The sequence below is a fragment of the Perca fluviatilis genome, chromosome 8 (assembly GCF_010015445.1).
Source record: "Perca fluviatilis chromosome 8, GENO_Pfluv_1.0, whole genome shotgun sequence".
NCBI classification, from domain to species: domain Eukaryota; kingdom Metazoa; phylum Chordata; class Actinopteri; order Perciformes; family Percidae; genus Perca; species Perca fluviatilis.
Genome location: NC_053119.1, coordinates 4800550 through 4828361, shown reverse-complemented (window position 1 = coordinate 4828361; position 27812 = coordinate 4800550). Strand labels below are relative to the sequence as shown.

Sequence of the window (27812 nt, the reverse complement as noted above, 5' to 3'; positions counted from 1 at the left end):
GCTCAGTAGCTAGGTAAGGACTACATGCTCAGTAGCTAGGTAAGGACTACATGCTCAGTAACTAGGTAAGGACTACATGCTCAGTAGCTAGGTAAGGACTACATGCTCAGTAGCTAGGTAAGACTACATGCTCAGTAGCTAGGTAAGGACTACATGCTCAGTAACTAGGTAAGGACTACATGCTCAGTAGCTAGGTAAGACTACATGCTCAGTAGCTAGGTAAGGACTACATGCTCAGTAGCTAGGTAAGACTACATGCTCAGTAGCTAGGTAAGACTACATGCTCAGTAGCTAGGTAAGGACTACATGCTCAGTAGCTAGGTAAGGACTACATGCTCAGTAGCTAGGTAAGACTACATGCTCAGTAGCTAGGTAAGACTACATGCTCAGTAGCTAGGTAAGGACTACATGCTCAGTAGCTAGGTAAGGACTACATGAGCTAGCTAGCTGTTTAAACAACTTCAGTCAGTACAAGGCAGGATTAGCTGGGAGACTTCTTCTAAACGAGTGCGAACTACCAACTTTGTGTGGAATACCTGCAGAACAGGGACATGGAAGTAGTTATTTTGTAGATTAGGGTGAACTCGTGTGTGTTGTAGCAGTGGTTTGCCATTGAGAACGAGCTAGCATGCTAACGGTTAGCCCCCTAGTCCCCTCGTTTCAGCTAGTGACGTAGAAAGCTGTGCAGATTTTGACCAGCTCACCCGGAGACACATTCAGAAACCGTATCTCACTCAGAACACCATGGATGGATGGATTTTTTCCAAGTTTGTATGCGTGTGGAAGCACCACAAACACAAAATACCACCCCAATTCCCAGAAAAAGTGATTTTTTTCATAATATGGGCACTTTAAACAACACGCTGATAGCTGTTTCCAGTGTTTTCGTGACGAGGAGCAAAGGAAACATTTCAGCTGAACCATGAAATATGATCAGTGGACAGAAACGGAGCAGAGCACATTTCAGTGAGTCCTGAGGGAAAACGTACTCCCTCAGGGACGTCCTGAAAACACAGTGCACTCTGGGAGCTTAATTCATCTGGAACAAGTCCAATCAGGACTGTTAGCCATAAGCTTTCAACAATCATCCACACAGATTGACACACTGTTCCCACTGGGAGCTGCCCAGTACAACTACCAGGGACGCATTAGTGTGACTGTTAACTAGAGATGTTCCGATAGTATCGGAAAAGACTCTGATGCCGCCTAAAAGACTGGTATCGGTAAGTACTGGAGTTTATACACCGATCTGATAGCACGTAATTTAGCACCGAAGATAATTGAATTACTAAAGTAGTTTATTTGTTCTTTTTTTCCGTTATAACTGACTGTCAAACTGGATATTAAAGAAAGTTCTGGGGCATTCATTGTTTGTTTGTTCTTATACCATGGTCTGGGTGAATACTCGATTCTGATTGGCTGCAGGGTGTCCATTAAAAAGTGATGTAGGACACCTAGTAAAGGAGTTCGGTGAAACTGACTTTTTACTGTTCTAAATGAATGCGCTACATTAAATCAATAAGGAAATGTGGATTTATTATTTCCAACTCGTCCTCTGAACACCACAGGATGGCGCTAAAACACACAGGCTGCAAGAAGTAAGTTCTACCATAGACATAATATATATTATATATACTATATTATGTCTATAAGATCTACTGGCCCTCTGGACTGACTCAGTTTCACAGAGAATAACGTTATCTCACATATCTCAGCTCGCTGCTTCAGGCTGCGCCGCTGCAGCCGACAGCAACGCTACACATCTCGGATCAAATTCTTCGTAAAATTCGTTATATTGTTTTGGGGACAATGACATGGCTGATAGCTAGCTTGTCTTGTTGTTCAACATACTGTCAAATTATATTTACTGATTGCCAACTGTACACAATGTTATTGACTTTGGATCTTGCTAGCATAGCGTTAGCTTTCTGGCTCGTAGCTAAACTGAAGGGTTCTATCAGCTGAGCGGACTATATGAATATCTCCGGTTGCTAAGGGCGGCAAGTCGTATCTAAGGTTCTTCCTAATTCCTGGTGGAGAGAACAACGTTTGCATTGCATAAGAACCTGATGGATGGGAATGATTGTTCCAGGTATTAGTCAAACCGTCAGGCGTAACCAGGGAAACGGAGTTATTGTTTGGATAAACTTTAGATTTCGATTGTAAAACTAATTAAAATATGAACTAATGTTTGAAAAATATGTTATTTGGCCAATGACCGTGGTATAAGCGGGTTAATGCCCGACGAGGTGTCCATTGTCAGGTAGTAATGGCCCTCGCCGTCGTCCATTAATACCTGACAATGGACACCTCGTCGGGCATTAACCCTTACATGTTTCACAAAGAGTTTAACCTGAGCCAGACAGACAACAGAGATAGAAATCATATCACATCCATACAGGGATAGTAGTATACAGCTGTTATACATCATATCACATCCATACAGGGATAGTAGTATACAGCTGTTATATATCATATCACATCCATACAGGGATAGTAGTATACAGCTGTTATACATCATATCACATCCATACAGAGATAGTAGTATACAGCTGTTATACATCATATCACATCCATACAGGGATAGTAGTATACAGCTGTTATACATCATTATCACATCCATACAGAGATAGTAGTATACAGCTGTTATACATCATATCACATCCATACAGAGATAGTAGTATACAGCTGTTATACATCATATCACATCCATACAGAGATAGTAGTATACAGCTGTTATACATCATATCACATCCATACAGGGATAGTAGTATACAGCTGTTATACATCATATCACATCCATACAGAGATAGTAGTATACAGCTGTTATACATCATATCACATCCATACAGGGATAGTAGTATACAGCTGTTATACATCATATCACATCCATACAGGGATAGTAGTATACAGCTGTTAAAACATGATAAAATATATGACACACTGGTATCGGATCAGTACTCGGTAGGAGTGTGCAAAAAAATCGAAAGCGATTCAAGCTCTATAGATTCAAAATCAATTAATATTTTTAATTATTTTTTAATTGTATGTCTACTGCAATCACATGGGAAAAGTAACTACATTTACATACTGTGAATCGTTTGTTTTTTTTAAATCGAGAATCGATTTTGAATTGAATCTTGAGCCAAAAGTCAATATCGAATCGTGACATTTTCTGAATTGTGCACCGCTAGTACTCGGTATCGGCCAATAGGCAAGTAGAAGCACTACTCTACTGTTAGTCTACTGTTAGTCACAGCATTCTGGGATGGGAGGAAAACATGATCCGGTTTATTGGCATTTCTTTAGACCAGGGGTCACCAACCTTTTCTAAACTGAGAGCTACTTCATGGGTATTGAGTCATACGAAGGGCTACCAGTTTGATCTCCTGAAATAACAAATGTGCTCAGTTTGCCTTTAGTTATATATGATTATTAATGATTAATGATGCTCATCTATGTGAAGACACTGATCATGTTAATGATTTCTCACAATAATTATCAACAATGACTTAACAAGGTGGGAAACAGATAATATCAATATTAAATTTTCATTTTTAGAACAGGCCTGAGGGCTGCTCATGTGGTCCTTGGGAGCTACCTGGGGCCCGCGGGCACCGTGTTGGTGACCCCTGCTTTAGACCAATCACAATCCTCTTGGGTGGCGCTAAGCGCCGGAGAAAAGCAACGGTGCCGCTGCAAAATAGTCTCAGGAAGGAACTCGTTTTGGTGGAACGTGTACGTTCAGAAGTAGTTTTAGTCGTGCAACAGAAAACTCAGATAGGACAGATAGTCTAGCTAGCTGTCTGGATTTACCCTGCAGAGATCTGAGGAGCAGTTAACCATAGTCCTCACAAATCAGCCGGAGGTTAGAACGCCAACACAAAGGAAGGCCAAGGCAACGGACATCCGGCCTCAATGAGTTTAAATCCGGCAGATTTTTTGAGCGGCGACGGAGCAATCCCAGAAGTGGAACGTCGAGGATATAGACTACTCTACTGTTAACAAAACCAGACCACAGAGAAGCAAATGTTTGGAGCCACCTTCTATTTTTCATGTACGTGTGTTATGGACCATCTGCTGCATGAAGAAATAGGGTAATAACAATGATAATAATCTTTAAATGATCTGCATGAGCTGTTTATTAAATGATTTATTGGATCAATTTTGAGGCTGGGATCAACTTACTGATTCTCCCTCATTAAAACCGATGTTTGAGTGATCTGATATCGATTAATAAAATCCCCAAATCAAACTTTTAATGCCTTTCGACCATAGAAAAGTACTCCAAAGATTATTTTTGGGGGGCTTTTCCCTTTATTATATAGTGACAGTGGATAGACAGGAAAGGGGGAGAGAGATGGGGGACAAGGGCAGCAGGTCGGATTCGAACCCATGCCACTGCAAAGGACTCAGCCTACATGGGGCGCACGCTCTTACTGGGAGAGCTAGAGGACGCCCCATAGAAAAGTACTTTAAACTAACTTTTTGGGGGGATCAGTTCTTATTGTACTAAATATCTAAGGGTTGCTTCTTGCTTGTACGATTACCCGCATAAGTTTTCTGAGAATCTTCTTCTGTATCCGAGCAAAACTGGTATTGTAACTGAAATGTCCCAAACCTATTTGATATTGAATTGACAATGTATTCGAATCGGGACCTTGTGAATCGGAATCGATTCGAGAAATCAGTGGCGATACCCAGCCCTAATCAATTTAAAGAATAGAATTAGAATTACGTCAATGTGTTATTTAAATGTTTTTGGACATATATACAAAGTAAAAAAACAAAAGTGTTTTGGGGAAATATCAGAAATGCTCCTTTACTGTGTCAGCTGCTGTGTTTGACTGACAGCAGCTGGCAGGCTGAGCCCCGGCAGGGGAGCAAGAGACAACGTAAACAAACCGGTGCTGTAACGTTAATCTATATAAACAGAATCTGTTCATCTGGTTACCGTTTGCAGTCCATTTGTAGTCCAATGTAGTATCAGACCAATCAGGTTTGAACGGGCTTTGGTTAGGCTTTTGGTCAGATACAGTATTAGGGGACCACTAAGGTCTATATAAAAGAGACTTCAGATACAGTATTAGGGGACCACTAAGGTCTATATAAAAGAGACTTCAGATACAGTATTAGGGGACCACTAAGGTCTATATAAAAGAGACTTCAGATACAGTATTAGGGGACCACTAAGGTCTATATAAAAGAGACTTCAGATACAGTATTAGGGACCACTAAGGTCTATATAAAAGAGACTTCAGATACAGTATTAGGGGACCACTAAGGTCTATATAAAAGAGACTTCAGATACAGTATTAGGGGACCACTAAGGCCTTAACCTTAATAAAAACCCTTTCAACCTTAAAGTACTTCAGGGTGAAAAAGGAGGACGATGCTTGTTCAAGGGGTTGAACGTGATCATTACTACCCTGCAGCAGGTGGAAGACAAAGGGAGCTGAGATCCAGCTGAAGAAGGTTAGACCACTTACGTCTCCGGTGGGATCTTCATCTGAGCCTGAGCCGTAATCCACAGGCAGAAAAATCCCAGAATCCTCAGGAGCGCCCTCGTTCCCGGCGTCCCGCCTGCCATCCCGCTTTTTCCAACTCCCGACGCAAAGCTCCTCGCGGCTCAAACTCTTTAAAATACAGTTACACAGACGCGGATCGGCTCTGAAAGCTCGAGGGGATCATGAAGAGTTTGTAGGAAACGGCTTCCTCATGGTGGCTAAAGACAGAAGAAGAACGCGGCGGTCACGGTGGCGAGCTTCGGACCCTGAACTCTCTCCGTCATGTCTGGATAGACCCGTCCTGCTGCCCGCATCTTCTCGAACCACTTCCTCTTTTAGCTTCTCATCTTCTTTAAAAAAAAAAAAGCTTCCAGAGATATTCTGAATGACTTTAAAGTCGTCCAGGGACAAACCGACAAGAGATTTAAAATCAAATGTCGACGCACGAATAGGAAGAAGAAACTCTTGTGGTTAAAGGAAATGAGTCCACGTCAGAGACTCGGACATCGGGAAGCTTTCCTCTGCACCTGCTCCAGGTTCTTCCAGGTTGAAGCCAGGGCCGATTAGCGCGTTAATTTCTCCACTCCGCAGATATTTAGGAAGACATAAAGCCGGCAGTCTGCAGCAGATTCTGCAGCCGCTCGCCTCCACTGTCACCCAATTTGCAACGTAATCCACTTGGATTAAAAACTCCTCCTCCCAATGGAGAGAGAGAGCGAGAGAGAGAGAGCGAGAGAGAGGGAGAGAGAGAGTAAGGAGGGGAGGGATTGGAGCAGGGGATTGGACGAGGGCTCTGTTTTATCTAAGAGGATTACAGCGATTTCTGGTGACAGGCTCCCCCGCGACCAATCAGAGCGACCGAAAGAAAAGAAACCCCCAAAGAGAGAGACTGAGAGAGAGGGCGAGCGGCCAACAGTGACATGATGCCCCGACACACACACACACACACACACACACACACACACACACACACAGGTTTCAGCCTACAATCCGGACCAGATCGACCAGGAGGACCCTCTATTTAATCTGATAAAAACCTAATTAGAGGCAAAGCTGTTGACCAATCACAGCTCAGCACCATCCTCGCTCTTCATCCTCATGATCATGACCAGCAGCTGCTGCAGAGAAACAAAGGCGAAAAAGGCGAGAAACAAAGGGCAAAAAGGCGATTACTTGTTCCAATGACGACTCGCGTTTACACTTTCACCACGACTGACCACTAGCGGCCATGTGAATAGTGTGCGTCTTTCAAATTCCCCTCTGCACGCCATAGGATAGCGCTACAACCAACCAGAGCAACGCTAGTTGAGAGATTCAACTTTTGCCGTATATCCTTTTTTTAAGAAGGACTTCAGCGCCGTTCTTTGTTCTTTTCTCAAAGAAAAGGAGAATTCCGGTCAATTGTTACGTTAAAGTGATGGTTCGGAGTAATTCACCCTAGGGTCCTTTGCTACATGACCTCGAGCCAAACACCCCCCCAGAAGCTTTTTTCACCTGGGTCGAACATTGGGAGAGTTAGCGCTATCAGCTGGTTAGCTTAGTGCAGGCGCTAATGGATTAGTATCTCGTAAATGACCCCACTAATAATGCCCGAAATGATACCAAACGTCTACAGTAGTACAAATAGGTTATGCACTCATAAAACGATGGATTGGAAAGTTTGTAAGTACACCAGAAGTTTATGTAAATAACACTTGCCTGCTGGCTTCTGCTCTCTCTCTGCTGCTACGACAGTGGGACGAGTGCTTAGGGACCGTCTACAAATTACAACACCGAAAAGAGATGCAACAAAAATATTTATAAATTTGTTTTTTAAGTAAGTGCTGTAGTATAACTATCAGGAGACATGTTATAATTGAGGTAAGTTTGGAGACATTACCTTATTTAATCATTAAATTAATAAATATTTACACTATATAGATATATACAAATAATTAAAAGGGAGAAGAGCTTGGATGTTAAACAAGAGCTTATTCATTATTTTACCTACTGTTAAAAAAAAAAAGCAAATGCAGGTTAATCTCTCATACGGGCTACTCTTTTTGCACTTGCTCTGTTTACTTTAAGTTTTTATTTTTGTATTCCTCCTGAAAGTGACTTTATTTTGCTGTGGGATTGATCGCCTACATCTGGCTCCAGGTTGCACTACACGTTCATTTTGCAGTGCAGTGTTAAACTATTTTAATAAATAGAGATTTGAACCTTATTGAAATTTGTTTTGTGTAAATTGTTAATAATTGAGCAATGGGAAAATAATCTCTAATTGAAAAATGAATCATCAGATTAATCAAAACATTTATCGTTAGATTAATCGACTAATCGAAAAAATAATCGCTAGATTAATCGTTTAAACAATAATCGTTTGGGACAGCCCTAATCCCCTTGACACATTTTGTGATGCTTTTTTCAACATTTCTGACGGTTTTTTTTTTTATATTTTTGTCAATTTTTAAAACATTGTTAGTGCCTTGTTGTTTGACGTTTTTTTCCATGCCTCATTCTGCTGTTTTCGAGGCTTCCAAAGCCTTTAGTCGCTTTTTTTTCAATGTTTTTGGCGCTTTTGTCACTTTTATGTCATTTTAGTCAACATTCGTTGATGAATTATAATTGTGAAGAGCGCTGCGTTGAACCATCCGTGTTATTTTTGGGCCATTTTGTTGAAAGAAGCCCACATTTCTGATATACAGTACAGGCCAAAAGTTTGGACACACCTTCTCATTCAATGTGTTCCTTTATTTTCATGACTATTTACATTGTAGATTCTCACTGAAGGCATCAAAACTATGAATGAACACATATGGAATTATGTACTTAACAAAAAAGTGTGAAATAACTGAAAACATGTCTTATATTTTAGATTCCTCAAAGTAGCCACCCTTTGCTTTTTATTAATAAGGGAAAAAACTTCCACTAATTAACCCTGACAAAGCACACCTGTGAAGGTAAAACCATTTCAGGTGACTACCTCATGAAGTTCATTGAGAGAACACCAAGGGTTTGCAGAGTTATCAAAAAAAGCAAAGGATGGCTACTTTGAAGAATCTAAAATATAAGACATGTTTTCAGTTATTTCACACTTTTTTGTTAAGTACATAATTCCACATGTGTTCATTCATAGTTTTGATGCCTTCAGTGAGAATCTACAATGTAAATAGTCATGAAAATAAAAAGGAAACACATTGAATGAGAAGGTGTGTCCAAACTTTTGGCCTGTACTGTAGAAAACTTTGAAAAAGGGGTCAGACTTGACCCGAGGACAACAGGAGGGTTTCCACCTTTACTCCAGTCTGCAGAGCTGAACACTGGCGGCTCAGCGGCTCCCTCTGCTGGTCACAGACACCACACACACCTAGCAGCAGTAACCCTCCAGAACTGCACAGAGACAGACAGACAGACAGACAGACAGTAATTAAATGTATTATGTGTATGTTTGCATTCATTCTGATGAGAACAGAAGTTAAGTTCACTCATCCTTTGACCACCGACTGACACCAGCACATTCTTCACTTAGACTTCTCAGAACAGGGTGTGTGTGTGTGTGTGTGTGTGTTGTCTGAGTGTGTGTGTGTGTGTGTGTCTGTGTCTTTGTGTGTGTCTGTCTGAGTGTGTGTGTGCGCGCATGTGTGTGTCTGTGTGTGCGTGTCTCTCTGTGTGTGTGTGTGTGTGTGTGTGTGTGTGTGTGTGTGTGTGTGTGTGTGTGGTGCTGATGAGGTGGGTTCCAGGTCCTCAAGAAGGATCTGGTAACAGTGTCAGAGAACCGGGAGTAAATCACACGGTTAGAGTACCACACACAAAACACACACACACACACGCACACACACGCACGCACACGCACGCACACACACGCACACGCACGCACACACACTAAATCCAGTACTTCATCATCTCAGAAGTACTGCAGTAAAAGTAGCATTAACATTTTGTGAAATACTCTGCTACACACAAGTATAAGTCCCACTTTTAATATTTTGATTTATTCAGAATTAAAGTAAAAGTACTTGTCCGGTATAAGTGTCCCTTTCAGTGATTTTGAATATTATAAACTGAGCTGTATCAGTGATTAGAGCTGCAGCTGACCACTGCAGGACGGTCTGACAGCCCTCCTGATGAGGTCTCAGCGCTCTCTGGTGGCTAAACCATGGAATGGACACACAGTTAGTGAATGACTTCAAACGGGACAAATCCTCCATGTTTACATGTACTAAGAACAGGAAGCAGTTAGGAATACGGTGTGTGTATTCATGCCTATTTGCGTGTGTATTTATTTTGTACTATACTGTACATTATTGTAAGTAAGTAGGTCAAGTTTGTTTCTAGAATACATGTAAGTGCTGTAAAGAAACACTAAGGTGCTGTATAAAAGAACACTGAAATGTAGAAATCAAAAGTAGAAAGAAAGCGCAAACAGATCATCCCAACGACAACAAATAGCAGCAATTAAAAAAGTACCCAAATATAGAAATGATAACCGGTTGAGAGATTGGTGTGTTAGAACGGCCAGGGAGTGAAAAAGGGTCTTTGGCTTAGATTTAAAACCAGAACTAGAGGGAGCACATCTGATATTCACGTGCTTACATACTGTACTTACATATGAATACCTAAACTAAATCTATAGGCAACATGTATTATGTGTCTGTTTGCATTCATTCTGATGAGAACTGAAGTTATGAAATGATTTTTAGGATCCTGGTCATGAAGTTCACTCATCCTTTGACCACCGACTCACACCAGCACATTCTTCACTCAGACTTCTCAGAACAGGGTGTGTGTGAGTGTGTCTGTGTGTGTGTGTGTGTGACTGTGTGAGTGAGTGTGTGTGTATGTGTGTCTGAGTGTGTGAGTGTGTATGTGTGTCTGAGTGTGTGAGTGTGGTGCTGATGAGGTGGGTTCCAGGTCTTCAAGGTGTCATGGAGGATCTGGTAACAGTATCAGAGAGCCGGGAGTAAAACACACACACACACACACACACACACACACACACACACACACACACACACACACACACACACAACACAAGTTCTGCACAGCTACAGGAATCAGCAAAATATATATATACATATAAAATCAGCAAAATATGTGTGTGTATATCTATCTATCTATCTATCTATCTCTCTCTTTTATCTAGTCATAAATGCTCCAAGCTGCATCTGTCTGTCTGTCTATATATCTTATCCTATCAGACTAGGGCTGCAACTAACGCTGACTTTCATAAAAAAGATAACTGATAAATCGCTTATCAAAACAGTTGGCGATTAATTTAATAGTTGACGACTAATCGACTAATCAATCTTTGCAGCTCTAATCTCACTATCTCTCCATCTTGTTTTGCGCCTGACTGGATGAATATTGACTTCATTATTTTTGCTTCTGATTTTCAAACTGGAAAAAATAAAAAATAAAACATGATGGTTGCTGATGTCCAAATATGTCACCAGCTGCAAAATCAGTCTTCATTTTAAAACGCTGCTTTTTAAAGCTCAGTAGTAACATAAAAAAAAAGCAACGTGTCCCTGCTAACTGATCCCAAGAACACTTCTGCACATGCTCAGTACGTCCCTCCCTCCCTCCCTCCCTGCCTCCCTCCCTCCCTGCCTCCCTGCCTCCCTCCCTCCCTAGCAGTTGTACATAACTGTGACACCGGGGGTTGTGTGAAACGTAGCGTGACATGCCGGTTGGCGAGCTGGAGCGTCATCGGGCCTCCTCTCGACACCCAGCCGGTTGGGGGGGGGTCAGAGGTCGAGTGGTGTCCATAGCAACATACTAGTACATACATAACATACATAACCCCCTTCCCACAAACATTCATCAGTGCTGCTCTCACTTTCAGTAAACACTGATCGGTTACTGAGCAGAAACTGCATCGAGTAGGCCATGTGTGTCAAACTCGTGGCACGGGGGGGCCAAGTCTGGCCCCCTCACAAATTTTGATCCGGCCCGCATATCAACTTAGGGTTCACAATAATTCAGGAAACTGTTTTTCAAACTGCAGTTACGCTAGCCTGGATGCCAGCCGAACTCAGCCCCGCCCACAACATTTGAGATCGGGAAGAAATCACAGCTCAGACTGTTGATTTACACAAGAGATCCACACTACTGCTGATTTACACAAAAGATCCACACTACTGCTGATTTACACAAGAGATCCACACTACTGTTGATTTACACAAGAGATCCACACTACTGTTGATTTACACAAGAGATCCACACTACTGTTGATTTACACAAAAGATCCACACTACTGCTGATTTACACAAGAGATCCACACTACTGTTGATTTACACAAGAGATCCACACTACTGTTGATTTACACAAGAGATCCACACTACTGCTGATTTACACAAGAGATCCACACTACTGTTGATTTACACAAAAGATCCACACTACTGCTGATTTACACAAGAGATCCACACTACTGTTGATTTACACAAGAGATCCACTCTACTGCTGATTTACACAAAAGATCCACACTACTGTTGATTTACACAAGAGATCCACACTACTGCTGATTTACACAAAAGATCCACACTACTGCTGATTTACACAAGAGATCCACTCTACTGCTGATTTACACAAAAGATCCACACTACTGCTGATTTACACAAGAGATCCACACTACTGCTGATTTACACAAAAGATCCACACTACTGTTGATTTACACAAGAGATCCACACTACTGCTGATTTACACAAAAGATCCACACTACTGTTGATTTACACAAAAGATCCACACTACTGTTGATTTACACAAGAGATCCACTCTACTGCTGATTTACACAAAAGATCCACACTACTGTTGATTTACACAAGAGATCCACACTACTGCTGATTTACACAAAAGATCCACACTACTGTTGATTTACACAAGAGATCCACTCTACTGCTGATTTACACAAGAGATCCACTCTACTGCTGATTTACACAAGAGATCCACTCTACTGCTGATTTACACAAAAGATCCACTCTACTGCTGATTTACACAAAAGATCCACACTACTGCTGATTTACACAAGAGATCCACTCTACTGCTGATTTACACAAGAGATCCACACTACTGCTGATTTACACAAAAGATCCACACTACTGCTGATTTACACAAAAGATCCACACTACTGCTGATTTACACAAAAGATCCACACTACTGCTGATTTACACAAAAGATCCACACTACTGCTGATTTACACAAAAGATCCACTCTACTGCTGATTTACACAAGAGATCCACACTACTGCTGATTTACACAAAAGATCCACACTACTGTTGATCCACACTACTGTTGATTTACACAAAAGATCCACACTACTGTTGATTTACACAAAAGATCCACTCTACTGCTGATTTACACAAGAGATCCACTCTACTGCTGATTTACACAAGAGATCCACACTACTGCTGATTTACACAAGAGATCCACTCTACTGCTGATTTACACAAAAGATCCACTCTACTGCTGATTTACACAAGAGATCCACTCTACTGCTGATTTACACAAAAGATCCACTCTACTGCTGATTTACACAAGAGATCCACTCTACTGCTGATTTACACAAAAGATCCACACTACTGTTGATCCACACTACTGTTGATTTACACAAAAGATCCACACTACTGTTGATCCACACTACTGTTGATCCACACTACTGTTGATTTACACAAAAGCATGTTGAACGATAGCATACTAGCGAGTATGTAGGGCAGGGTGTGCGATTTCAGACGCCACCTATGTGAAATAACCACACGGTAAAGCCGGTTTTTGCATACTGCTGTGAATTAAATACAGGGCTGGGAACCATTACATTACATTACATGTCATTTAGCTGACGCTTTTATCCAAAGCGACTTACACTTGTTACATATCAGAGGTCACACACCTCTGGAGCAACTAGGGGTTAAGTGTCTTGCTCAGGGACACATTGGTTGATGTATCGCAGTGGGAATCGAACCCGGGTCTCCCACACCAAAGGCACGTGACGTATCCACCGCGCCGCCACCACCCGAGTTCAACGCTGTTTAGGCACCGAGCGAACTGCCTCTTGAGCGTCGAGTATTGAAGTGGAAGTTTGGTTTTGAGAGGTTCTGTTTTTATTTCTCGGTTCCTGGAACCTGCGCCCTCTGGTAACAGCTTGACAGTAGACTGGCGTTTCACGGCGCTGTGCCGGAGCCGAAAACCGAAGAAACGACGAACAATCCCAGAGGGAAGACTCTCCGTCTCGCCTGTGGATAACACACAATCCTAGACGGCAACAATCGGTCTCTTGCTCATTGACTTGCGCCGCTCTCGTAGAGAAAAGTTCATCACAATTCAACTCTGGCAGTGGGCGGAGGGTGTGCGTGTGACGAGCACGAACGCGACAGTTTCACGGGGTTGTGCCCGCTTGTCGCGTCGCCTGTCATATTGCCCACGCCCCCCCCCCCATCTTCCCGCTCGCCTCTCATTGAAAACGAATAACGAGTCACGACAATCGCTCCCCGCGTGAAAAGTCCTTAAAGTGCTCATATTCTGCTCATTTTTAGGTTCATAATTGTATTTTAAAGGTTGTACCTGAATAGGTTTACATGGTTTAATTATCAAAAAACACCATATTTTAGTTGTACTGCACATTGCTGCAGCTCCTCTTTTCACCCTGTGTTCAGCTCTCTGTTTTAGCTACAGAGTGAGACATCTCACTTCTGTAACATCTTTGTTGTCAGTCGCACATGCTCAGTAGCTAGGTAAGGACTACATGCTCAGTAGCTAGGTAAGACTACATGCTCAGTAGCTAGGTAAGGTCTACATGCTCAGTAGCTAGGTAAGACTACACGCTCAGTAGCTAGGTAAGACTACATGCTCAGTAACTGGGTAAGGACTACATGCTCAGTAGCTAGGTAAGGTCTACATGCTCAGTAGCTAGGTAAGACTACATGCTCAGTAGCTAGGTAAGGACTACATGCTCAGTAGCTAGGTAAGGACTACATGCTCAGTAGCTAGGTAAGGTCTACATGCTCAGTAGCTAGGTAAGACTACACGCTCAGTAGCTAGGTAAGGTCTACATGCTCAGTAGCTAGGTAAGGTCTACGTGTTCAGTAGCTAGGTAAGACTACATGCTCAGTAGCTAGGTAAGGACTACATGCTCAGTAGCTAGGTAAGACTACATGCTCAGTAGCTAGGTAAGGTCTACATGCTCAGTAGCTAGGTAAGACTACATGCTCAGTAGCTAGGTAAGGTCTACATGCTCAGTAGCTAGGTAAGACTACATGCTCAGTAGCTAGGTAAGGTCTATCACGTACAGTAACAAGGTAACGAACCACAGTAGCTAGGTAAGACTATGCTCAGTAGCTAGGTAAGGTCTACATGCTCAGTAGCTAGGTAAGACTACATGCTCAGTAGCTAGGTAAGGTCTACGTGCTCAGTAGCTAGGTAAGACTACATGCTCAGTAGCTAGGTAAGACTACATGCTCAGTAGCTAGGTAAGGTCTACGTGCTCAGTAGCTAGGTAAGACTACATGCTCAGTAGCTAGGTAAGACTACATGCTCAGTAGCTAGGTAAGACTACATGCTCAGTAGCTAGGTAAGGACTACATGCTCAGTAGCTAGGTAAGACTACATGCTCAGTAGCTAGGTAAGGACTACATGAGCTAGCTAGCTGTTTCTCCAACTTCGGCCTGTACAAGGCGCTCAATGGTGTTTTTTGCCCCCAACTGCTCCTTCCAGGCAGCGCTGCGACCGCTGCCTTCAAGGCACCTAACCCTAACCTTAACCCTAACCCTAACCAGTGCCTCCCAGGCAGCGCTGCCTGGAAGGCAACGTTGGGGGCAAAAAACACCGATAAACATACGAGGCAGGATTAGCCGGGAGACTTCTTCTAAACGAGGGCGCACTTCCATCTTTGCGTGGAATACCTGCAGAACAGGGACATGGAAGTAGTTCTTTTGGAGATTATGGTGAACTTGTGTGTGTTGTAGCAGCGCTTTGCCATTGAGAACAAGCTAGCATGCTAGCGCTAGTTTGCCCCTTCGTCTCGGCTAGTGACGTAGAAAGCCGTGCAGATTTTGACCAGCTCACCCGGAGACTGAAGGCAGGACACATTCAGAAACCGGATCTCACTCGGAACACTGTTGATGTTTTTTTTTCCAAGTTTGTATGCATGTGGAAGCACCAGAGACACAAAATAACACCCAGAATCCCAGAAAAAAGTGATTTCTTTCATAATATGGGCACTCCAAGTGGAATGGTTCGCAGAAAGTTATGAGGCGGGAGTCGACAGTGCAAATTCAATTCAATTTCAATTCAATTTTATTTATAGTATCAAATCATAACAAGAGTTATCTCGAGACACTTTACAGACAGAGTAGGTCTAGACCACACTCTAATTTAGACACCTCTTGCATAAACTGTATTAACCTCAACTTGCTGTGAGTTCAGTTCAGATATCGAAACACGTTCAGCTTTCGGGCCTGCAGCTGCATCGCCACCCGTCGATGACGACAGCGTGACAGAAGTACCACGGCAGCATCGTGTTCACAGGTTATCTTCAGCGTGTTTTGAGGCCCTGCAAGTTGAAAGTCAATTCACTGAACTCAAAACCAATGACTGCACAAAAAAGGGAGGAAATGGTTCAGGGCAATTAGGGCTGGGGTTGAAATAATCGATTCTCCGGGTTAAAATAATCACTTGTCGTGAGTGATCTGACATCGATTAATAAAATCCAGAAATAGATCTTTTAATATCTGACTTTTCGCCCGTGGACGTGTGAGTAAAAAGTACTTTAAAATAACTTTTTGGGGGGTCAGTTCTCAAAATAAACACTAACCTGGTGCATTATAAAATATATCTAAGGGTTGCTTCTTGCTTTTACAATTTACAGCAAAATAATCTCTTATATCCAAGCTAAATTGGTATGGCAACTAAAAAATTCTCTAACTTTACTGAGATTGAATCGGATGTGGAATAATGTATATAAAAATAATAATGGAATCGGGACCTTGCGACTCAGACTCAAATGGATTTGAGAAATCATTGGCGATACCTGCAGCCTTAAAGGGATACGCCACCGTTTGTTGAAATAGGGCTCATCACGGTCTGCCCTAGCTGTAGATAGGTGAGGTCTCCTCTAGCTGTAGATAGGTGAGGTCTCCTCTAGCTGTAGATAGGTGGAGTCTCCTCTAGCTGTAGATAGGTGGAGTCTCCTCTAGCTGTAGATAGGTGTGGTCTCCTCTAGCTGTAGATAGGTGGGGTCTCCTCTAGCTGTAGATAGGTGAGGTCTCCTCTAGCTGTAGATAGGTGGGGTCTCCTCTAGCTGTAGATAGGTGGAGTCTCCTCTAGCTGTAGATAGGTGGAGTCTCCTCTAGCTGTAGATAGGTGGGGTCTCCTCTAGCTGTAGATAGGTGAGGTCTCCTCTAGCTGTAGATAGCTGGGTCAACGCATTTTTTGTGAATGCATCGTTTTGGTCCGGTGCAACACCGGCAGCGCCGCCGCTAGTTAGCTTAGCGTAGTGAATGGAATCCTATGTTGCCGGTTAGCATGTTGTGAGTAAAAGTGAGCCGACAAAAGACAAAAAAACAACCTAATTACTTGCACTGAGACAAATAATGCGTTGGCCCACCTATCTACAGCCAGGGGAGACCGTGATAAGCCCTATTTCAACAAACGGTGGCGTATCCCTTTAAACGTAACAACTGGTAACTCGTGTAAATAGGTCTGCAACGGGACGAGCACATGCTGAAGCATCGCTATGAACTTCTGCACTTTAATGGAAAAGTATTTTCTTCTCCTCCGCAGGGTTTTGTGTGTTTCGAACAGTGGATTTTCTCTCCTGGCTCTCAACACGGCAAACAGCTGCTGAGCTATCAAAATCCAGTCCATCATGTTAACACAGCACCCCACTCACGACCATGGCGTGTGTGTGTGTGTGTGTGTTGTTGTTGGGGAGGAGGGGGGTGTTTTCATCCCTCTGATATGGAGGGCTTAGCTCAACAATGGTCGTATTGAGGAGGCCGTTGCCCCGCGTGGCCTGGCGTGGATGGAGGGTTATGGAGAGGGGTTTTTGGGGGAGGGTGGGGGCGGGGGGGTGTTGGGTGATGTTCTTTGGGGGTGTTGTTATGCGTAGAGACCCTTAGCGCTACAGCTGTCGCCTGGCACGCTCCGGCCTCGGGGAGAACCGACAGCTCGCGTCACTGCCAAGTGTCCTCTGTCATCGTGGGGCATCTGGAGGGGAGTGGGGGGGGGCGGGCTGGGATCAACCACTCTCCCTACCTCCCTCACCCCTGGGCTGCGTGTCACCCAGCTGCTTCACCCTCCGATGCCCCCGCTGAGACGCAGCGCGGGACAGTTTGAGCGTCGAGTCGTTGATGCCGCTCACGCGCCGGCCGTCGAGTCGGCCGCTGTCAATCTCGCTCGCAAAGCAGGCGACTCATCAGCCAGCTCGTTTACACGAAATACTTTTTGTATTTTGTGGGAGGGGGGGGAAATGGCACCTTGCACTTTTGCAACTCTGTGATTGACACTCAAATCTTACCCAGAATGCATTGTGATCTTTTCATTGTTTCCGTTTGACATCCTAAAGGTTGGACGAACGAGGAGACGAGAGACTTTTTGACTTTAATTTACGAGCAAAATATAAAACAAAAATCCAAAGCAAAAATCCAAGAAATGCCAGAATTTATCAGGAACCTCGCAAAGGAAATGACGAAAATGCTTCAACCAAAAGGGTTTTCGTGAAGGGTCTCTGAACAGCGATCTCCCAGAACAGTTTGGAGCGCCGTCGTTCCCACGCCACAGGCCGCCCCCGGGGCATTTACGTGCATCTGCATCATCACAGCAATGCGTTGATAGCGTGGTCGTTTTCTTATTATAGCGCGATATGTCGCTATCAGCTGGCACATTTAATAAGCACTATTACAACTTGTGCAATATTGATCATGTGTTGGTAGATGGCGCGATCCATTTCGTCTAGCAAAACTTTGTTCGCAAATGTTTGCTTGAATGTTGTGCAATTCAGTGCGAAAATGAACGGAAACACTTTAAAATGTCTCAAATCAATTCGATATACCAATTTCACCGCAAAACAGCACCGTGACGTCATCACGCAACAGGTTTTTATTCGCGTTAAAACCGTTGGATGGAAACACACTTTCACACTCAGCTTTTATTCGCATGAGTTTTTTTTACCGAACTTCAGATAATTCGATCAACAAGCGGGTGGAAACTTAGCTGCTGTTAACTTGTTTTGTTGTTTGCTCATTTCTCGCCGCAGATCGAGCTGTAACGGGTAAGCGAGCGGCGTTGGCGCTGAAAGCTAATTTGCCCACGCACTTTTAAATCCTCCGTTCTCCTATGAGACTTTTCTCCATTTGGATTTGGAATCCATAGCTGGCAAAAATAAAAATTGAGCGTCCAACACGTTATTTCCGGCACTCTGGTGAATTTTTATGCAACAATTTGTGTAGCACAAGATCGTTTATAGATCTCGACACTTCCTATTTTTTCAGAGGGGACAAATCTACCTCTTCTAAATATTAGGGGGTGAATATCCCCTGCATAATTTCCCCGTTGTGGCCGGAGCAGCCCAGTGTCATGGGCAGTTTGTGAAATGGTCACGTTCGAAAATCGTGACCTGTACGCGAATGAATAAATAAAAAAATAACGTGACTTTTTTACGAACTGGCGTGAGACCCTATGTCTGCAGTAGCGCGGCATCGCTGTGGTCGTTGGCTTTTTGCACCGCAGCTTATCGGCGGACCTAGGGCTGGGTACCGAACGTCAATACTTTCATGGTATCGAAAAAAAATACTCCAATCCTAGGAGTATCGAAAAATTATTTATCTTTCGGTGACAAATTTCGGTTCCAAAAGCATCTGAGCGCGTAAGCGCAAGCTTATCTGTCCTCTCTGCATACTGACACTGAGCGGAGCTCCGACCGACACACACACACACACACACACACACACACACACACACACACAACACACACACACACACACGGGAAGTGTGGTCGGAGTAAACTGTCTGGAGTTTTGTTGAAGTCACGGTTGGTTTCAAGTGTGGTTAAAAATTTTTAAAACTTGACACAGACAGCGTTCGCTGCGGTATGATATTAATGGCGAGCCGAAAGCAGTCGTGGTGCTGTTGACGTTACACTTCCTCTTAGACAAGCAGGCACAACGGTGGTTTCTCTGCCCTGATGACTGACTGACAGGTTGAGCTTGCAATGCACTTTTATTGATGGTATTCTGAGTGAGCAGTTTTACCAGATTTTTTAATTTTGATAACTGTTTTGATTCACAATTAAGGTGGAAAATAAAAGCTTTTGTGTTTAATGTATTTTTGTTGATGTTGAAATGGATTTTAAAACACATGGTATCGAAAAAAGTATCATAAGGAACCGGTATCGAAACTGAGGTATCGAAATTGGCACCGGATCGAAAGATTCTGAACGATACCCAGCCCTAGGCGGACCCCTCCACTTGTTACATCACTCCCGTCCATATCGTCTGTCTCAAAAAGTTGAAATATCCACGGTGACATCTGTTTAATTGAAAATCCAGGCCTGATCGATGTGTGCCAAACCGCAAGTGCAGAGGTTTAGACGGCCGCCCCGTCACTTCTTGTTCTCTGTTCTTCCAGCGCTCAGCTCACAGTTGCTTTATTATTTATCAGCCGGCGTCGGGCCAACAGTTGCTGCTCGGCCTCTCGTCCTCTCTGAAGCCACCTGGAGCTGTCACTTCACTCCGCTGCTGGCTCAGAGACGGTCTGCAGAAAACCACTTCACCCTGAAAACACGATGGGGTCGGATTCAAAAGGTTTTAAGGAACGAGGTCAAAGCGTTCAAAGTTGCGGTTTTGTCTCAATCAGATATATGACGCACGCAAAGCTTTCCTTTACAGCAGGGGGTCAAACTCAATGTCACTAAGGGGCCGCACTGGAAATGCTGATCACAATAACGGCCAGACATGTTGAGTTCATTGACATGCTTTTATTTAACAACACAAAGTCAATTAACTTTGTATTATTGCACGTCTTATATATGGCTTTCTCCCACACAGTTAAAAAAAAGTCAGCAAAAAAGTTTCTTAGCCATCATAGAATTTTAGCAAGTCACGAAAAACAAATTTTTAAAAAGCAGCCGAATCACCACAAGCCTGAATATTAAAAATCTCTCTGCTTCTGAGGGGAATTTCGGAGTCTCAAAGTCGGGAAATCGGTCAAATTCTGCACGGCAGTGTCGCATAATTACAGTATGAAAAACAGTTTCCTCGTTTGTTTTGGTGTGGTGCACAACTAGTCGGGCCAAAATGTGCTGTTAAACTGCTAAACTGGTATGCGGGCCTGATCAAAATTTGCAAGGGGCCGGATATGGCCCCCGCGCCTTGAGTTTGACACACGTGCTCTACAGGTTCTTTGATTCTTTTGATTGAAAGAAGTTCCTCGGGTTGAACTGGACATCGTCGCCAAGTCCTACTTATCCACGCGGACGTTGCTTTTGAATGAAAAGTCAATAGAATAGACTAACCCTTGAGCAACGTATTTCAGGCAGTAACAAGGTGTTAAATACCCAGATGTCTGACTGAGTACTGGGCTAATGTTTGTTTTACCACAGCATACACAGTATCTCACAAAAGTGAGTACACCCCTCACATTTTAGTGAATATTTCATTATATCTTTTAATGGGACAACACTGAATAAATTACACTTTGCTACAATGATAAAGTTCTCTTGGCCTTTGGAATTAAAATAGCCCCCCATCATCATATACCCTTCACCATACCCCCACATCATCACATACCCTTCACCATACCCCCCACATCATCACATACCCTTCACCATACCCCCACATCATCACATACCCTTCACCATACCCCCCACATCATCACATACCCTTCACCATACCCCCACATCATCACATACCCTTCACCATACGGCATGGGATACTTTCCATAAAATCATCTCTCAATGCAAATCAAACCAGCTATTAGGCTAACTGACATAAAACCATGCTAATCTCTAGGTATGGTTAAATTATTAAATGTGATTTTTTTTTTTTTTAAGGATCTGTACAAAACAAAGATTTTTTTTCTCGAGTCCGAGGATACAATTTGAAGGCTGGAGCACCACAATACTTAATTCAGACACGTTATGCCTTTAAGAAACAACTGACCCTTTGGTTGTTTGTCGGATTTGATCCGACAAACACCGAGGAAGCTTTGTCACGTTTCAAAAGCAGTTTGCAAGCCTCGGGCAGCATTAAACAACACTCACACAAATCTTCTCGGGAGACAGGGACTTGTTTTGACTCAGGATTTGTTGGGACTTGTTCCGAACGAAGACGAAAGGTCATTCCAGCTGACGATCCGATGAGTTTTCAACAACATCCATAACTGGTTCGTCCGTTAAATCTTAGACATCCTCTCAACATTTTCTGCGTTCTGGTGAATTGTTATGCAACAATATGTGCAGCACAAGTTGACACAATTATTAATAGCATCGCAGAGAGAAATATCGGTCTCATAAAGCAGTTTGCGAGCCTCGGGCAGTCCTTCCAGAAAAACGCGGAGTTTTTTTGCGATTGTTGCGAGCAAAAATCCTTGATTATGCGGCACGTTTTCTTAAAAAAATGCGATGGAATATGCGGGATATTTATGCGATGAAATAGCGGGTACTTGCAAAAACTGTGGTTTGATGAAAAAGAGAAGAAGAAGTGATTCCCCCAACACCCTGCTTTTTTTAAACTTAATTTCCAAAAATAGTTTACAGATATTCAGTCATTGCAATAAGTAAACAAATAAGATACAAAAATATATCCAAATAATATAATATTAAAGTAAAAATAAAATAGTCTAAACAGAGGGAAATAAAAGATACAAAAGAGACAGACTTTCAAAAGCACTTAAACAAAGAAAATTGAGTAGACATCAGATATTAAGATAGCTTTCTTATTGGATACCAACTTAAGAGACTCAGAGTACATACACTACACAATTACGTCACTTCATAACGTTCCCATGGCAACAGGGGAAAATGGCCGCTGAAACTGCATGATCCATGCCATCATCTACCATCATCATTTTGATAACTCTGTAGTAACAGGTTGGGGAGGATTTTTCATGCATTACGATGTGCAGAATGGGGGAATAAGTGATTGTTTGGCTGCAACATTTTTCAACTTTCTGCTGAGATATATTACGGGACTTTTTTGCAACGAAAATGCGGGGGTTATGAAATCATGCAAGCGCCGCATATTTTGCGCGGAAATCGGCAATTTATGCGGCTAAAGTGCGGCATATTTGAAAAAATGCGGCCCCCCCGCATGAATATGCAGACTTTGGCTGATTATGCGTTGAATTATGCGATCGCATAATCACGTTTTTCTGGAGGGACTTCTCAGGCAGCATGCTCGGTCTAAACTTGACCACAACATAAAACTTACACACAGTACAGGCCAAAAGTTTGGACACACCTTCTCATTCAATGTGTTCCTTTTTATTTTCATGACTATTTACATTGTAGATTCTCACTGAAGGCATCAAAACTATGAATGAACACATATGGAATTATGTACTTAACAAAAACGTGTGAAATAACTGAAAACATGTCTTATATTTTAGATTCTTCAAAGTAGCCACCCTTTGCTTTTTTTGGTAACTCTGCAAACCCTTGGTGTTCTCTCAATGAGCTTCATGAGGTAGTCACCTGAAATGGTTTTACCTTCACAGGTGTGCTTTGTCAGGGTTAATTAGTGGAAGTTTTTTTTGTTAAGTACATAATTCCATATGTGTTCATTCATAGTTTTGATGCCTTTAGTGAGAATCTACAATGTAAATAGTCATGAAAATAAAAAGGAAACGCATTGAATGAGAAGGTGTGTCCAAACTTTTGGCCTGGACTGTACCTACAAATGTTTTTGGGAGACAGCGCCTTGTTTTGACTGAGGATTTGTTGGGACTTTGTCCTGACCCGAAGAGGAAAGGTCACTCCAGCTGGCGGTCCGAAGAGCTCCAACATCCATAACTGGGACAGTTGGCCGTCTGTTAAACCTTAAACATCATCTCGGAGACGCCAACGCCTCTTCGCCCCCGGTCTACCTGATCCTCGTATCCAACCTCTTCTCTCTGTGTCTTCAGAGGCCGTAAAGATCGGGGGGGGCCCCCCCTCCATCAAACCGAGGCCACTCGCCCACCGCCTCCCTGTGTGGTCGCTCGTAAACTGGTCCTCGTGGCGGCCCCGCGTCGCTGCCACTTGCCTTGCACGTAAAAAAAAAAAAATAAAAAAAACGTCTCGTTAAAAGAGCCCCCGTTACCTTTTGGAGCGGCGTGGCGCTCCGAGAAAACAAACACCTCGCAAACTAACGCTGCACAGATGGTTTTCCACTTCTGAAGACCGGTCCCCCGACAAACAACTCCACCCCAAAACAAAGAGCGCTCGCCGCTCATCGGCCCCCGGATGCAGTTTCATTCGCCCGTTAAAAGGAAGCCAAGGGGTCGTGTCGCGTTACGCTCGGGTCAAATGCTGCCTTTACATCTTCGCTAAGAGACGGTAAACAAGTTCTCTTCTGTGATGATTCCCTTTTAATGGAAACCAAACGTGTGTGTGGAGGTTTTAAGAGGAAGGAAGGGGAGAACAGACCACGACCATCGTGTGTGTGGTTTGCGTTTTCGTTGCGTTTATCGACATTAAAGTTCCGTGGCTTTGAACAATAAAGAGGCTGCAGTCTCTGACCACATGTTGTTCATCCTTGGCTGTTGGTTTTTAACAGCAGGTTGAACTCAAGATTCCTCCAAACTGAATCAGAGGTCAGTTACTCATTCGGTTTCACACTTCAAATGCTTCTTGGGTTTGTCACACTCTGAACGTTAAAACCAGATCCTGAACGGTAACTTCAGCAATGTTTTGGCACGCAGACCGGCACGGATATCAGACACCAACATGACATCACGACTTCGCGCAAACCAGGGTTCATACGCATTTTAACCAATACTTTTTGGCAAATTTCCATGACTCTTTGTTCCTGAAAATGTCAGTCGACATTATACAATAAGAATAAAAATCTGTCGACTTACTTGGGTCAGTTTATGATACTGAAGTGAACAGCAATCGAGCACAGCCCTAGTGAACACAGCGCCCCTCTTTCATTCCTTCAAACAGCTTCGTGAAAAGGTCAGCGTAGCGCTGTGTGCGCATATCCAAAAACCTGTTGATAGCCCTAGTCTTTGGTCAAGTTTAAAAAGTAGCTGTAGTGTTTCTCCTTCTTTTCTTTTGGCCGTGCATCTCTACCGCGGCCGTGCAAACTGTCGGCTGGTTGGTTTGTGTACGGCAACCGTAGCAACGCACAGAGCTGACCGTACGCGGTAAACAGGCGAGAGGCCGTAAACTGTCACACACTGCTGTTAAAGCCCTGATTGAGACGCAGATTCTAAGGGCGTTTTCACACATACCTCGTTTGGTCCGGACTCTCAGACTTTTTAGTTTGATCCGAACCAAAATTAAAGGTGTGAAACCTCCCCCGGACCACGGGCCGGATCAAAAGACCAAATTTTGGTCCGATAAAAAGAGGTGGTCTCGGTCCGGACCAAACTGAACCATGGTCCGGTTCGTTTGTAGTGTGAAAGCGTTTTTTGGATGGTTTGGACTTTCGGACCAAATACAAGAAGCTCTGGCAGGCTCTCCTCGTGTTACAAGACCGGGGAAGCTCCTTTAAGGAACAGCTCGGTGCTTAGTGAGAGAGAGAGAGAGAGAGAGAGACAGAGAGAGAGAGAGAGAGAGAGAGAGAGAGAGAGAGACAGAGAGAGAGAGAGAGAGAGAGAGAGAGAGAGAGAGAGAGAAAGAGAAAGAGAGAGAGAGAGAGAGAGAGAGAGAGAGAGAGAGAGTGACGGTGAATGCGCTCAAAGAAGACAGCTGTCGGCTATCAGAGCATAGAATACATCAGCAGTTTATTTGTTAAGTGGTAGTAAATGTACAGTGGAGGTTTCAGTTTGTCTCTGAATAAATGCTCCAGAAAGAAAGTTCCCGTGTCTCGCATCTCAACATCACAACAAAAGGGGAGAGCAGCGGTCGGTTGAAAAAACTCGACACAGAGAGAGGGACGGGGATGCCCGCCTACAAACCAATCAATTAAATCAGAATCAGAAATACTTTAATAATTATTTTCGTTACCACTCCAGGTATACAAACAACAAATAAAAACAACATATATTATCAATACTTTAAACATATATAATAAAAACAAATATACAGTAATAATATATAAAATATGAAATGTACAGCGATAATGTGCAAATAGTGCAATAAAAAGAGAAAATGAATTGTCTGTTGAGATGATTATAGTGCGAAAACAAAAAGCAGAAGTGATTGTCTATTGTCTATGTTTGCGATGAGATGCTATTATAATTATCTGGAGACGCAGCTCACGTATGTGAGGACGGCAGGACGTAGTTTTGTCACGTAGAGATCTTTAGTGCGCTTGCAAAACTGCAGTGTGAAACCAAAACTTACCGGATCAAATGTAGACAATGTAACAAAAACATGAACCTTGGTCCGGACTTTCATGTGTGAAAACGCCCTAAAAGTGCTGTGTGCATGTCCAAAGAATGCTTCTAAAAACCTGAATGATAACGACACGTCCAAAGGGAACGTGCTGTTTACATGATCTATATCAAACTCGGAATAGAAAGAAAGCCAGAGTCGAGCCTGAACTTTCCTCTCAGAGGTCAGAGGTCATTTCCAGCAGAATAAAACTCCGCTCCGGTCCAAATGGAGCTTTAAACCTCTGGCATCGGCCGCCGCCTTTTGCAAAACTATCAATAAAAGGGTTCCAACTTGGCACAAGGCTCAGATTCTGCAGATTTGAGCGGACGATTAACACACAAGAGGCTCTCAGAGCGGCAGAAATCCCCTCTCTGCTGCACGGTGTCCCGTTACCCAGCACCAATTTTCAGGGGTTTTAAGCGTCTTCCTGTGGAAATCAGCATATTCTCTGTGGTTGACATGATTCACGGTGAAGGTCTAACCGGAGCCAATCCTGAGCCGAGCGGCCGCCCGCTGCTGCTGCTGAAAGGCCATACTTCAAAGTGCTCGTCCACAGACCTTCAGATTAACCCCCGAAACACTCCGCCCGGAGGGCAGCCAAGTTACTTCTCTCCGTACAGATACGGCGATGTTATCTGTGATTACTCAGACGCTGTAACATTAATCCCACAAAGGAAGTAAAGTCGCCGCAGCTGCACCAACGCCGGAACATGTAGACGATAAAACAGGCAGAAGATGATGGATATTTTCTCTATGCTGCTCTAATGTCGGAGTCCAGTTCTTACATTTCGGACTTTACTGTTGAAGTCAAGACTGTCATTTAGAAACGGACAGTTTTTGGGCCATATTTTAAACTATCTAAGCACATGGCGTGGAGCGCCTGGCGCAGGTGTGTTTAGGGCGTGTCCAAATCCACTTTTGCTAGTTTGACGGTGGTAAAAAGGGTCCGTGTGCCGGGCGCCTGGTCCTAAAGGGTTGTTCTTAGTGTCTTCATTAATCAGAGGTGTGTTTTGGGCGTAACATGCAATCAACCAATCAGAGATCATCTCCCATTCCCTTTAAAAGCCAGGCGCGTTTGGACCTTGGAGCATTGCTGTTATGATGGAGGATTTGCACCCTAATATTATTATTAGTATTCTTCTGCATGTGTGTGTGCTGCTGTGTGTCCCTGTGTGTGTAACAAGCATAGTGTGCGCGCGCTGTGCACGAGCCTAGGAGCATTTTACTAATGCTCTGTTAAAATAACAATGAAATGCTGCGTTATTGACTTTAGACCAGGTTTTTGTTGGTCAATGCCGCCATTACTTCCCGCTGCCTCAAGATAGCAATACTCCCAGAATGCAACTGAACACACCTCCCTGTAAGACCAGAACGCCCAGAATGCACCTGAACACACCTCCCTGTAAGACCAGCACGCCCAGAATGCACCTGAACACACCTCCCAGTAAGACCAGCACGCCCAGAATGCACCTGAACACACCTCCCTGTAAGACCAGCACGCCCAGAATGCACCTGAACACACCTCCCTGTAAGACCAGCACGCCCAGAATGCACCTGAACACACCTCCCTGTAAGACCACCACGCTCAGAATGCACCTGAACACACCTCCCAGTAAGACCAGCACGCCCAGAATGCACCTGAACACACCTCGCTGTAAGACCAGCACGCCCAGAATGCACCTGAACACACCTCCCTGTAAGACCACCACGCTCAGAATGCACCTGAACACACCTCCCAGTAAGACCAGCACGCCCAGAATGCACCTGAACACACCTCCCTGTAAGACCAGCACGCCCATGGGGGCACAGAT

General features: G+C 43.6%; 1 protein-coding gene and 1 long non-coding RNA gene across 2 annotated transcripts in view; both read right to left on the bottom strand.

Moving 5' to 3' along the window:
* Positions 1-6181, bottom strand: part of LOC120563741 (voltage-dependent calcium channel subunit alpha-2/delta-4-like) — a 154274-nt gene extending 148093 nt beyond the window's left edge. Inside the window, exon 1 of the mRNA XM_039808129.1 lies at positions 5490-6181. Coding sequence (XP_039664063.1) covers positions 5490-5590 — 101 coding nt within the window. The 5' untranslated portion in view covers positions 5591-6181. The remainder of the gene's footprint in view (positions 1-5489) is intronic.
* A 1051-nt stretch (positions 6182-7232) lies between these two features.
* LOC120564272 overlaps positions 7233-27812 on the bottom strand; it is a 35178-nt gene continuing 14598 nt past the window's right edge. The window contains exons 4-5 of the long non-coding RNA XR_005640084.1: positions 8783-8879; positions 7233-7264 (exon numbers count right to left, since the gene is read on the bottom strand). This is a non-coding gene — a long non-coding RNA (uncharacterized LOC120564272). The remainder of the gene's footprint in view (positions 7265-8782; positions 8880-27812) is intronic.